The sequence below is a fragment of the Pavona decussata genome, unplaced genomic scaffold (genome assembly GCF_977016875.1).
Source record: "Pavona decussata unplaced genomic scaffold, jaPavDecu1.1 SCAFFOLD_98, whole genome shotgun sequence".
NCBI classification, from domain to species: Eukaryota; Metazoa; Cnidaria; class Anthozoa; order Scleractinia; family Agariciidae; genus Pavona; species Pavona decussata.
In genome coordinates this window covers 2,436,870-2,451,343 of record NW_028145514.1, presented here as the reverse complement: position 1 = coordinate 2,451,343, position 14,474 = coordinate 2,436,870, and the positions used below count along the sequence as shown (strand labels likewise).

General features: G+C 39.0%; 1 protein-coding gene across 1 annotated transcript; it reads right to left on the bottom strand.

Annotated features, from left to right (window-relative positions):
* Window positions 1–2,557: 2,557 nt before the first annotated feature.
* On the bottom strand, window positions 2,558–13,348 carry LOC146472641 (uncharacterized). The gene is made up of 2 exons (XM_085119376.1): window positions 13,219–13,348; window positions 2,558–8,041 (listed from the first exon to the last, which is right to left on the bottom strand). Exon 2 carries the CDS (start codon window positions 8,009–8,011, stop codon window positions 5,999–6,001), a length of 2,013 nt encoding a protein of 670 aa, XP_084975502.1. The 5' UTR covers window positions 8,012–8,041; window positions 13,219–13,348; the 3' UTR covers window positions 2,558–5,998.
* Window positions 13,349–14,474: the final 1,126 nt, after the last annotated feature.

Below are 14,474 nucleotides of genomic sequence, written 5' to 3'. Positions count from 1 at the left end.
ATACAGCTAACAAAAATGAAACAAGAAAAGGGTCTACCCTCTGTCACACACATAGTCAAACCTCAACTGCAACCGCTCCTTGTTGTATTCGACGTAGAAAGAACGCACTCCTTATACGGATTGGAGTCGAGATTGTATGGGACAACGTTAATTGAATAAATGGATCTAGGGACACATTTCTGGCATCCCCGCAGATTTTGCAGGGGCGGATGACATCAGGAGAGAGAGCCTGGTGACATCGAACGCACTCCCTAATATTTGATTGTTACTAGTAAGACGATACTATCGAAACTTTTGGATGCAGAGGACCACACGACGCAAAATAAACTGTTCTGAATACATTCCGTTGCTGGATCTCTTGTAGTAGAATAGCACGTGCCAGACGTCACTTTACGTGTAAATAAACCAAACTGGTTGCAGGGCTGACACTACGACAAAGGGCTTCTTTATCTGGGCCAATATTTCAACTAGTACAACTATTCTTCTTCAGGGCAAGAGTTTACGTTCAAATTTAAACTTTTAAGAGCCGTTAATTTTTCTTATTGTAACTCTGGCCCTGAAGAAGACTAGTTGTACTAGTTGAAATATTGGCCCAAATAAATAAGCCCTTTGCCGTAGTGTCAGCCCTGCAATCAGTTTGGTTACGATACTATCGTCTCACTTTCAAGACATTCCCACACACATGATGTACCAAGCCAGTATGCATGATGCAAGTGACATTTCACTCATTTACGGTATAGCCTGCGTAGCAGTCGTTTCCGTTTCCTTCAAGCCAAGCAGGGTAAGCGCGCGAGGGCATTGGGGAAAAAGGAGCAAAAAAGTAGGAGCGAGGGGGGGGAGGGGGGAGGGGCGCTTACCCCGCTTGGCTTGAAGGAAACGGAAACGACTGCTACGCAGGCTATTACGGTACTGCTCTTCAGTAAGAATATGCACGCAAGATCTACGTTCTCCCCACATGGAGCTTCGCTGAATTGTCGATATACAACTGTTAAAGATGATAGTGAACAATTTTATCGAGTTATCTTTTTGTGGGACAACAATAAAAACACAAGCACCCCTGATAAGGCATGACAGAAGTACATCTGCACAAAGAATTGAAACTCAGGAGCTCCCAATGTGAACCTTTAGAATATAAGAATATATAACAATATTAAAAATGTTCTCTCCTGCGTTCCCACGCCGTTTTATGACCTTTTCTAAAATTCTTTAGCTTAAAATTTAAAACAGAAAAAATTGGGCAACAGAAGCTTATTTCGCGAATTTCCGAGCTGCTGTTGGTTTCCGAAAATGCTACTGGCCTCAGTTCCCACTTTCAATGGCATATAGTTGCCCCTCCGAAAACAAAATAGATTAGTTTGTTAGTGTTAAGCAAGTTTGAGATCACATCTCGCTAAAGAAAACGTTAGTTTTTCTTCAAAATTTAATCCGAATTACTGGGCTGGACGATGCCTTCCAGACACAGTTATCCACCGAGACGAACCTAATAAGGTCTATTGGAATACAATACTGTACATTAAAAACCCCAACACGTTAAAAATAAAATAAAATAAAGAAAAAAATATTTGCTAACAAGTGTTAAAAACTGTAATTAGTCAAAGCTGGATTTGATAAAGAGAACTTTTCCGGGCAGTTTCAAGAAACGAAAAACGGATTCGTTAAGCGTTACCTTCCTCACGTTTTTAATTGAGATGGAGACGGACCGCAGTTCGTTCGTCATTTCAGGTAATCCAAGCATTGTTGGGGGCTTAGCCACACAGCTTATTATTTGTGGGTGGTAAGGGGTGGGGATTAATATGATGGGTAAGGCGGCACGATCAGTGCCTTTTCACATTATGTCCCATGCTCTTTTCTTCGCACTGAGGGGACAAATTTAGCCCCCTAACTCAAAACGCTTCCCAAGATAGAGGAACTCCCAGAGTGTCCTCGGTGTTTATAAAGAAAGTGCAGAAAATTGGGCCATGTAAGGAGCCTGACAAGCAGAAGGTTGTGTGAGCTTAATTACCTCTCAACAATGGTTGGAGCTCTCTAGGCTGAAATGTCACCCATTTCCTCCCTGGCATTCTCATAAACCAATACCGTAAATTCCGGTTATAAGCCCTGGGACCCGTTTCTCGAAAGCCCTGATGATGATGATGATATTTCCATGATTAAGTGTTGCAGATTCTCTATAGTGGTTTCTTGACTAGGTTGTATAATTTACAATTTTAACCCGACAGAAAATCTCTGTTTGCAAAAGTTCCCTTGACCTTGACCCTGCCCCCACCCCTCCCTCAACAAAGGGTTCTTACCACCAGAGGCCCCATGGGAATCAGAAGTGGCGGGAGGGGGTGGGGGTGGAGAAGGACAATAGCCATTTCAGTCCACAAATTTGGATAATTTAAGGTCGCATGATCTGGAATTTGAAAGTGCTTATTCGTGCCACTACTCATATCCATAAGAGCACGTGGACAAAGCTGGGAATGAAAGCAAATAGCTTGACAGTCTGACAGACAAGTAATGGCTGTTGACTGAATCGTCAATTGGTCCATAAATTATTACCAAAAGCAAACCAAATAAGTCATAATAAGATGATCTTTTAATACGAAGTATAAGAAATAAATATAAAAGACATGAAACATATTGATATAAAAGCTACCTAATTTACAATGTAGCAATGGTATAATGTAGCCTACAGGTAAGCTGTTTCTTAATGCAAGTGGTTGAATATGTTCATACATGTACAGTCAGCAACCAAATGTGGCATCATTACAATAAAGACCCCCCCAAAAAAATTAGATCTTAAATTTAAAAACCTTAAAAATTAAAACTAAAAAATTTAACTTTAATAATACCCACTCTATCATTGCCAACTACTTTGAAAGCCCCACTTCACTATAGCAACATATACATAAATGGTTACATGGATCACAAACAATGATTATAACAGCTGAAGGCTCAGAAAATCGTGGTTGAACCTGGGTCAAACTCATAAAACTTTCTTAACTGAAAATGGTTCAAATGTATTGGTGGAATACAAACTCCTATTATTAACAAACAATAGTTATGATTTCTTTCAGCTAAGCAGAGCTTCATCAATATGTCCCTAGGGGATTGACCACCATCTCTGAATCTTTCAATATATTATTGCTAAGAGCATTTCAAAATTGAGGCAAGTTGAAATTTGAGTCAAGGAGTCATGTTGATGCTGAAACGTTACTGACTTAACGCATGATTGAATTAAAAAAGCAGAATATTAGCCTGTAAATCATGTATTTCCTTAGGTTTGCTACCCAAAAGTTGGATCTAGAACAAAATATCAAAATTATCAAAAAGTGTAAGATGCAGAAAATCCCATAGAAATACTTTTTTTTACACATGCTAGCGGAATAACAACTTGACATGTTAAGCAGTGTCATGTTAAAGTTTGAAAATGATTGACTAGCTCTCCCAGGAAAAGTTCCATGGCGGTAAATAAGTTTAACTTTGTGTGATATGGCACAAGGAAAAAGTTTGCATAAAATTAGTGTTGCACAAGTTTAGAAAAATCATTACACTACATACTGATTTTTCTAAACTTCTTCAGCACTTATTACAACAACGTCACAAGGAAGCTTCTTGCTACAACATACCTGCTACATTTTCTTGTGTATGTAAATGTTGTGATATTTTCTCCCTACTGCATGCATTAATGTCCCTAAATGTGTACAGCACATTACTAATCTCTGCACATGATACATGTACCTATCTTTATTAAAAATATTCATCACACTACAGTGTCTTCATACAAAAACGTTTATCAAATACTAAGGACTGAAAAATATATAATTATGCAAATTATAAAATATCAAAGTATGGTCATGAAAAAATGCCTAATAATTTTCCTATCTTTTAAAACCCATCATGAACTTACAACCTATTCATTTCATATGCATAATTGAACTATAGTTACAAAATCTATTTTTCTAGCATTGTTTGGAAAATCAGTCAGCCAAGGCAATTATGCAATATGCTGGGTGTGCTTGGCCTTCTCAATTTTGTTTTGTGTCTGCAATGCAGTAATAAAACAGCACCAAAAAAGCTTAAGTTTTAGCATTTACATTTTTAAAAAAATAATTATTACTTTTTATTATAAAAAGCTCATAAAAAGCACTGACCAAAAGGTCTATTCTGTAGCTGCTATAAAATCGAGCCACTGCTAATGACATGAAAATAGGCTAACCTAACTAGAGTCACATGTAGTGACTTGTAGTAAATGCATTGTTAATCCTAAAAGTCATTACCCTCTCATATGGTTTCCCATTTTTAAAAAGCACCATCATACTTATGGAATTCACCTCTTAAGCCCCAGTAGAGACTAGCATCTAATTTCACCTCAAAATATAAACTACTTGACCAAACATAAAGCTAATGAGAGTAAAGGAAATGATCTCCATTGTACATATCCTTACAACTACATTGTAAGTACCACAAGAAATACGTGGGGAACAGAGAGAATGCATATTGATGTTGGGGCTTGGAGGGATAAAAAATAAATTGTCTCTGAGCACTACTAATGAAAATATGAAAAATATCCAATTTCTTCAAACACATACTGGTACTTCACTCTTCTACTATAATGAGATTAAAACATCTACAGGCCTAGGACACCTGTCAAGGTTTTTTTCACTGTTTACAAATTGGTGCTTTATTTGCATTATTGAAATTGCAAGTTGACCTTAACATGAAAAGGCCTTAACTCTAGGCATGCTACACAAAACGCGGCCAAATGTAGGTCTTGCTCTCTTTGCTTTTGTTGTTGTTAAATAATTTTCATCTTTGTTTTCTGTACAACAGTCCAGTGCTTTACAATTTTTACTAGCCAAAATGGCTAGTGAAAGGACAGGACAAAAATTACTAGCCAAACCTGACTTTTTACCAGTCTGTGGCTAGTTGGCTTAGCCAACTATACTGTTATTCTTGAGCCCTGATTTTAAATTATTGAATAGATATCAATGTAGACATGATAAAACCACCAAGTTGTTTTACAGACCAGGTCAAGATCAGTCTGTCACAAGTGTAATTTACCATTTGCATGAAAAATCTGGAAATTTCTTAAAAGTTAAAGACTGGACATAAATTTACTTGTTACCTAATGTAACATACTTTATTTGTTACTTGAAAAATACTTTGTTTTCTTAAAAATGTTTAACCTCAAGACATGAAAACTAGACACAAGCTCTGGCAGGCATAAAATTGTGATAACTTCTTCACTAATGTGTAATCAAAATATAAACCAAATGCTCGCAGCAGCCATTGCACTATCCAACATCCTCTATATTATTCATGAATCAATTTATCATAGCCAAACTTCTTCTTGTGCCATGGCCCAAGCTGGGACCATGCCAAATATAAAAAAAAATGTTGTGGGTGAAATTTATGCAAAAGTTGTCAAAAGTTTGGCAATATATTGACATTAATCATGGTTTGATTGGCTTATTTCATTGTTTATAAAAACTTGGAGAACAGAGTACACCAACTTGCAACTTGTCTTCCTGGTATGAATTTAGCATTGGTTTGGAGCCAGGGATCAGTATTGACAGAAGCGTCACTGTTCATGTTAGCCACCAAAATTTGATATTTTGACATGGTTGTTGATGTAGGTCTCATGTTGAGTCTGGAGAACAGTTAGGGGTATCTGCCCCCACCCCCTTAATGTTACCTTTTGAAGAGACCAAAATTTGTGAAGCTCCAATTTACAATTCACAAAAATTCCAGTTGCAATAATGTTCATACCTACACTCAGTCCTCCCACTCATTATGTCATGTGGTGAATTTGGTCCACAGAGTGTACAATTTTTTCATTATGGGTATGAATCTGGTTCTTGTTTCTCAGTTTACATTGCACATATACAGGCATCATCAATTTTGTGTGGTGACCTAAGATCTCACCTATTATCAATGAAAGATCCACATTTTCTCATGTCTCTTTTGACCTATGTCCAAGATCTGTTCTTGACAAAAACAAGCTTCACAGCTACCCTTATTTTTCTCCAATGGAGCTTTTCAACTTCTTAACACACAATTCAAGGGTTTTACTTCTGTCTTTATGTAGACGGATGTGGCGTTCCAAAGCCTCCTGTTCATGGAACCCTCTCTGGCAAACCCAGCATTTCAATGGTTCATCATCTGTGCTTATGCCCTTTGGCTCTTGGACACAATGATCATTTGGTTGCCAACCTTGAGCAATATTTTGAGCTTGGTGAAACATGAAATGGTCATACAGCTTTGAAAGTGTTGGGCATGTCACTTCACAGTAAGAACATTTATAGCGTCTTTCCTTCATGTGACTTTTCAAATGTACAGAAAGTGTTGACTGTGTTCTGTAACAATTGTCACACTGTGGACACTTAAAAGGCCTCTCACCAGTATGAATTCGTACATGCCCGGCCAGCTCGGTAGTGGAGACAAATGCTTTGCTGCACTCACTACATTTGAAGGGTTTACTGACAATTTTCATTAATTTTTCCATGTCAAGATCTAGTTCGCCATCATGTGCTTTCTCATTTTCCTGATCAGGTTTCATGTGTTCATTATGAGCCACACTGTCATTGGCTACAGAAAGCTGTGCCATCTTCAATCCTGGAACAAGACTTGATGCTTTATCAGACACCACCCCTTGGGAAGATTGTTGATTGCCCTGCGTTGCTGCTCCTGTTGATGACCTCCCATTTTGGCTGAGGGTATTGTGCAGAATAGAACTGTGAAGGTCTTGGTGGGTGGCAAGTTCAGATGCACTTCCAAAAGCCATAATACAAAGATGGCACTTGTAAGGTAAATCAACCAAATGAAATTTCTTGTGGATTGTTAGGTCAGCCATTCGCTTGAATGACATCTCACATCGAGTACAGGAGAAAGGTCTATCTCCAATGTGGCTTCTTCTATGGACACCAAGTTCTGATGCAGTCTTGAATCTCTTCACGCAAAACGTGCACTTGTATGGCTTTTCACCAGTATGAGTTCTGCAATGTACAACTAATTCTGATGTTGTTTTGAAGCACTTTTCACAGCTAGTGCACTTAAAAGGTTTTTCACCTGTATGTATTCTTTGATGGACTACAAGTTCTGACTTTCTTCCATATGACTTGTTGCACTGGTTGCATTTAAATGGTCTTTCACCTGTGTGGATCACCCAATGTTGAAAAAGCTTTGATTTGAAGGCAAATGACTTTTCACACTGCGAACATTTGTAAAGTTTCTTACCAGTATGGCTCTCATTATGAGCTGACAGTTCTTCTGAAGTGCTAAAGGATAATAAGCAAGTTGAACAGTTAAAAGACTGCTCTACATCATGAGTCCTGCTGTGGACTTCAAGGTGGTGTTTTGTTTTAAAAGATTTTTCACAAACTTTGCATTTAACAGTCTTTACAACCCTGTGACTCTTCTCATGCTTCTTTAGGTCAAATTCTGTCTTAAAAGACTTTTCACATTGCTTGCAATTGTAAGGCTTCTCCATGCAGTGGTTTCTCTCATGAGTGCCAAGATCAGCTTGCCGAAAGAAGCCCTTGTGACACTTTGTACATCTGAAAGGCCTCTCCCCAGAAGAAACTTTCTTGTGCAAACCAAGCTCAGATGCTGTCCTGAAAGACTTATCACAATGGGTGCATTTGTATGGCCTTTCACCTGTGTGAAATCTGTCATGAACAACAAGTTCGGACTTTGTTTTGAATGCCTTCTCACATTTTGTACAGCTAAAAGGTCGCTCTCCAGTATGCACCCTTTGATGAACCACAAGCTCAGACTCTCTTTTGTATGTCTTGTCACAGTTAGGACATTTGTAAGGTCTCTCACCACTGTGTGTTATTTGATGAAGAAGCAGTTTTGATTTGTACAAGAATGCCTTTTCACAGTTGGGGCACTGATAATAGCGTACTGTACCGGAGCCGCGGTTTTTACTCTGATGGCTTGTGACTTTGGATGAATTGCCATTCTGTAAATGACCAGCTTGATTGAAACTGACAGAATTACTTGCTGAAGGTTGAGTGCGTTTTTCCATAGATGAAGCAATATATTCTCTTTTTCAAACCTGCAAACACAAAAGGTACTGTAGTTAGCTGCACTTAAATCCATAACTGTATATGAGGAATGGAGACATAATGGTAGCTGCCTGCATTTTCCGTGCACTTACAGTTTTGATTTGATCTGTGAGATTTGGGACTGGGAGTAGCACTGCGGTGTCTACTTTAAAAGCCACCAAATTATTTCCTTTAAAAACGGAAGTGGCATCATCAGGAGTGAAACCGTGGCCAACAATTGCCGACTCTACCCAGCTAGGGCAGCAGAGACATCCAGAAGATAATTATTTCTTTCACATTTCAATATCAGATGAGATTTACTCTTACATTTCTTTCCTAATGCAAATAATTGAAATCACAAAACACTAACTTTGTTGTTTCTTTTGCTTCATCTTCATGGTAATGTTACAACAAGATTACAAGGTTGAACACTGCTACTGTGGCCACAACTTATTCCAAAAATTATTATATATAAACTGATAGATGAAAAGACCACAATGTTCCTGTTAGTTGTTTTTGTTTCCTTGAATTTGTTGATAAATAATAATAACAATATTATCGTAAAAATCTTGCATACTATGAAACAGTCGATGAAGGTTGAATGACTCAATAAAACCATACTGACAAATTGTCTTAAAGATTTAATCATTGAACTTCTTAAAAGAACCACAATTGTTTCCAATAAATCAATAATATCGTTAACAATTTTAATTTATCAGTAATCAATAGTAATCAAACTCACAACTTTTTTCTTCATCAATTTTCATCAGTTGCTATAGACCTTTGTCAGGCAGGGCCATGTTTAGTCTCAGAGGAATAAAAAGCTTTGGTTTTACACGGCAAGCCTCACCCAGACGCGAATTCAGCTTTATATTCTCCCGAGACTCAACATGGCTGCTGAGTGACAAAGGTCTAAGGGCAATCGATATCAATTGGTATAAATTGGTAACGATTGTTATTGATTATCAGTCTATTGATTAATTATATCCTTGAATCATTTCAATGCCTTCAACTGGCAAATTTCTGATGGGCAATCACTGTCACTTTATTATGGAATTCCACACCCCCTGGAACTCTGGTAGATGACACTCAATGGAAATTCAGGTCACGTATATGACAGATCATCTCAGATAAGAAAAACAGTTTAGGAAATTGGAAGTATGTAACCTCAAGAATACTGTTTCATCCCTCTTTATGTAACTTGTGTACCATTACATTTACCGTAATGATTTGATTTAGTACCCTCCTTCCAATAAGCGTCCCATTTTTAACAAGAGCCCCGCTTCGAATGTGTTCTTGTAAAATTGCTCACGCAATGCAGCATTTCAAAACAGCGGTCTTCATCTAACTTTCTCAACTATAATTAACATCCATGTGAGTGCACAATTCCTTCAAATGAATGCTGTTCTCTTCAAATTTTGTGGTAATTAATGGTTCAATTGCAACCCTAAACTCATATTGTGAAACTATTTCTCTTTAAACAAATATCCAGCTGCATACAGTAGACTGATCACCTTGTGTAAAGACATGGAGGCGGATGCTTCTCAGTCTCATAAAAAAAATCAATTCCTATTCAACAGAATTTAAACTAGAAGTCATTAGGCTTGCCATGGAATGTAACAGCGACTATAAAGCAGCAAAAAAGTTTAATGTTAACTTGAAGAGATTACAAGAGTGGTGACAAAACCAGAGAAAAATAGAATCTGCTAGTTGCAAGCGAAAACGTCTCGATGGGACAGGAAGAAAGCCTTTCAATGCAGTTGTTGAACAAGTCTTATTGGAATGGGTCCATGAACGACAAACTAATGGTCTTCGTATATCAGAGAATGTGATCAGTTGTAAAGAATCATTTGCAAAGAAAGGTTTGTTCACAAAGAGAAGTGCAAGGAAATGGAACTTCCTCCAACTTTCAAGGCAAGCATTGGGTGAGTATAGAAGTTCCTGACCAGAAAGGGGTTATGTCTACGGCACAAGACAACTGAATCCAAGCAGCTGCTTGGCAAGATATGCTTTCCAATACAACTGTTGATTCCATCAGACCAACACAATAACTATGAAAACAACTGGTCATGAGAAGACAAAGGTTTCAGTTTGCTTAACAGCGAAAGCAGATAAAACAAAACTCAAGCCTTTCATCGTCTTTCCTGGCGCTAAAAGGGAAACTAAATTACTCAATGAATAATTCAAGGATGAATGTGTTATAGAGTCATCTGCTAATGGGTGGATCAATGAAGAACGGACGCTTGACTGGATAAGAAGTGTCTTGGGGATGTTTTCATTCACCTGAGGAATACTTGTGTCCGATTCATTCAAGTGCCATGTGATGGAAACAGTCAAACAAAAACTCCTCACATCAAAGATAGATCCTCTAATCATCCCAGGGGGTTATACAAAATGGTTTACGGTCACCTCGCCACCAGGGAGTCTCGCCACCAACCAACTCGCCACCGCGAAACCACCTCGCCACCAGCCAACTCGCCACCAAGCAAAGCCCTCTAGCCACCAACGATGCACTTAATAAATCTAACACTAAACCACATTCGAGTGTAAGTTCAGTTGCTCACATAAACGTTCAGACTGTTCACGGTCACGATAGAGTATGATCGAATACTGCTCGTACGATCGATCAAGGCGATGAACTGTTTACATGATAGATCGAGTCTAGGTTGTCACTCCACGAGTGACATTCGAGTGAAAATTCTGAGTACTGTTTATATTATCGATCAGAACGACGAGTAAGAGTATCTGTTTTGATTTCATCGCAAATATGACCGAGTAGCAATAATGACCCTATCTATCCAGATACAGCTGGTGTCTGACGGCAAGCTGTCCCGCATCCAGAGGAAAAAGTACCGCCTGTTGCAGTCTAAAATTTTCAAGTACTGGGAGAACTACAACGCCGACGAGATTTCAGCCCGCCGCCTTCTAAAGCTGTGTAGCTACATCAACGGCCCTTCTGCCAGATGCTGAACCCGGCTCCTTTAGGAGCCATCGGCCCCCCGCGGGGGGCCACCAAATCTTCAAAAGTCATGACCAATACAAATTTGTGTGTTAATTGTGTGGTTCTTTTTTTTTTTAAGCCCTTTGAGATCAAAATACAAAATACGCTGTAAACATACAAGAAGCTAAATTGATCAAAAGACTGAGATACATTCGATTGTTTTGCGATTGGTTCGGCAATCGAATATAATCGAAACTGAACATAACTTATTTGACCCGCAACGCACTGTTTGAAACCAAATTGGAATGAATTACAAAGCTCTTTCGGTCTTTCTGGAGTACGATTACTGAACGTTCGATTGGCTCCTCTGGGCTGCTTACGCAAAAGCAATTAAGCAAGCGGTCAGTGAAGTTGAATTAGAGAAAGCTTACGAAAGTTTCAGTTCCAGCTAGCAAGTTCTCGAGCTTACAGTTTCTCGCTCTCGAGATTACAAGCACAACACAGCGAGTTTCGAAAATGCCGTCAGTAAGTTCCCTAGACATCGCTTCGGTAAAGGTCGTAATATGCATACAGACAAGCGAATCGACGAAAATTATAGTCCCGGAACAGCTATTTCTCCTTGACTTATCAGAGAAGACTTCGCTTGGTGGCGAGTTGGCTGGTGGCGAGATGGTTTCGTGGTGGCGAGTTGGTTGGTGGCGAGACTCCCTGGTGGCGAGGTGACCGGATACCGTTACCATACAAAATACATTGAAGCACACAATCTGGCTTGGAATAAGCCTTTTAAAGGAGAGAAATATGACAAATGGATGGCTGGTGAAGCCCACTCAACTCCTGCGGCAAATATGCACATTCCTCCCAAGAGAAAGATTGTTCAGTGGATGCTTACGGCGTGAAATAATTTAGACAAAACAATGATAATACATTTATTCAAGAGCTGTGGGCTGACAGTTGCTGTTAATGGAGACAGCGGACGCATACATACATTGTATACCTGCTAACTCTCACGCATTATGTATCAGTCTCACGCCTGCGGACAAAAGACATCCATCTCACGCATCAAGGACAATTTCTCACGCCTGACTCACAAATCCTGATGAGCTTTTCTTTAACACATGATTAATAACAAAAATTAAATTCAATCTACCCAAAAAAGGCGCTAAATGTTGACTTTGTGTCCTAACTGTTGTATCACAACATGCTAAAATTTTCATAAAAGCTTTCAAAAGTCTACAATCCATTGGAATTGGAAGTGTTCAGAGGTCGACGGAACATTTTCGACAATGTTCGGAAGTCTTCGGAAAATCGTCTGAAATCTTCGGAAGTGGGACGTTTTCGGAAATCCCGGTCATTACGAGATGAAAATCTCATGCATTTGACTCAGAAAAAGTTGGCAGGTATAACATTTGTACATTCACTGCTTCAACGAAAAGTAACCTTGTCATGCAGGGTGAGAATGGTTCTAGGTAGTCCAACAAGCCTTGAGCAAATTACACGACCAATGATCCCTTTGACGACATCACCAGAAAGCTTTATTATTGATGCACGTGACACTAGCCATGAGGCTATCAACGTCAAATAGACTAGTGATTATAAAAGTTCCTTCATATTAACTGAACATTCACTGTTTTTGTGATACTGTTATAGTTTCTGTTATTGTTCCTTTTTAATAAATACATTAAAGTTTTGCTTTGCACATTCGGTTGTTTGTCCAATTGAGAAATAAACGCCCTGTCCCGAATAAGCGTCCTCCCTTGAGGTACCAAAAGTAAATAAGCGCCGGCCGCTAAATCGAATCATTACGGTAAATGATGTTGACCGAACGGGCCTTTAATAAGACATGAGTATTAATTCTCCAAAATTAAGCCTATTCTCCATGTAAATTATTCGAGTAGCTAAGCCAATTAGCTTAGTTATTATTAAGTTTACATCGATCCTAAAAGTTAAAGTACCACGCCAATAGTCAGGGTCAGTTCATTACATACTGTGTCCTTGACCAAGCAACAATGTAGAAGTAACAGAGAACCTTCATAAGTATACTTTTTTCCTTCAAATTTCAGTAAAAAATGCCTTCGACCCACTAAAAGTATTCACAAACTGTTACAAGGGAGGTCACGTTACCTACAGATTTTCCTTCTGATAAGCTCACATACCGACACACAGTTGACTACTTAGCACAAGGGTCTGTTTATAGAGAGCTAAGGCATTTCACTGTACGTTTTAGTACTGTGTACCTGCTAAACCTACCTTCACTGCGTGTTCATTTTTGTTGTCTATAAACGGATGTCTCCAGTCTGTAATCATCTGAAACACACTCCATCGAAACCTGAGTACGGTCCGAACGCCATTGCTGGGTTGAAGTCGAGGCCGATGAGGCCAATTGCGAAAAACATGTGGGAGGGGTGAGTGGTGGGTGCCTTTTTGTTTTTTCATTCTTTTGTTTGGCTACACATTGCCTCAGGGTTGTCATAGCAATCCCGAGCTTTCGCGACCCAATGCTTTCATGCGTTTTCGTTGATCTTCGGAGAAAAATCGGTGTCATTTCGGGAAAACTCGTCAGATGGTTTGTTGTGGGAAGAGCATAGTAGTGAGACTCGTCTCTGAAATCTAACTACCGTCCTGTATCTGTTCTACCGGCCATTTTTGAAAAAGTTATCTTCGACCAGCCCTACCAGTTTTCTCTACACTTCCTCAGTGACAATTTATCTGGATTCCTGAAAGGACATTCATGCGCTACAGCCCTTCTTAAAGGGGGACAAGAAGATAGCTTTCTTAACATTTATATCGAATTTACAGTGCCAGATACATCCATTGGAAGTAGATACAAGTTAAAACGCGCCTTTTAACATGTTAATATAACAATAACAAAAAAAGAAAAATAATTTGAGCAAAATGCTCCGCCGTCTCTGCTCCCCCCTACTCCCTCATTGGGGTTAGAGTTACTAGGCGCAGAGTCTCTGCAGATTCCCACCCTCACCGGTCCACCCGCACGAGGGAGCTCTTAAAACTCTGATGGTGCTGAAAACATTACATGCATATAAGACGCGACAGCGTCTTTTCCTCCCATGTGAGACACGTTTTCTTAGATGTGCACGAGGCGCAGCCTCGTTGTGGTGCGAGGCTTCTTTTCGTCCTATAACGTCATAAAATTACTGTGTTCATCCGCATTTCTGGCAGAAGCGTTGAACTCGTGGATCTCTCCACATCTTTTAGGTTGATGTCGATTACATCAAGGATTTCTTAAAAATGTTCGTCTTAAGGGAGGATTTTACCTAAACGCCAATTTTTCCGCCACTTGACATGGCTTTAATGGAAATATCTCGTTCACGTTTCGAGCAATCCAAAAACTCTACCCTCATCTGGTGAATCTGTATTGTGGGGCGTTTTGTGAAATTTTGGGTGATTTTTGGGTATATTTGAGAGGATATAATTTTTCTTGAAGGATTGGTAAAATTAAGAGAAATAAAAAATATTAAAGATTTAGTGAAGTTTTAAAATTAGAA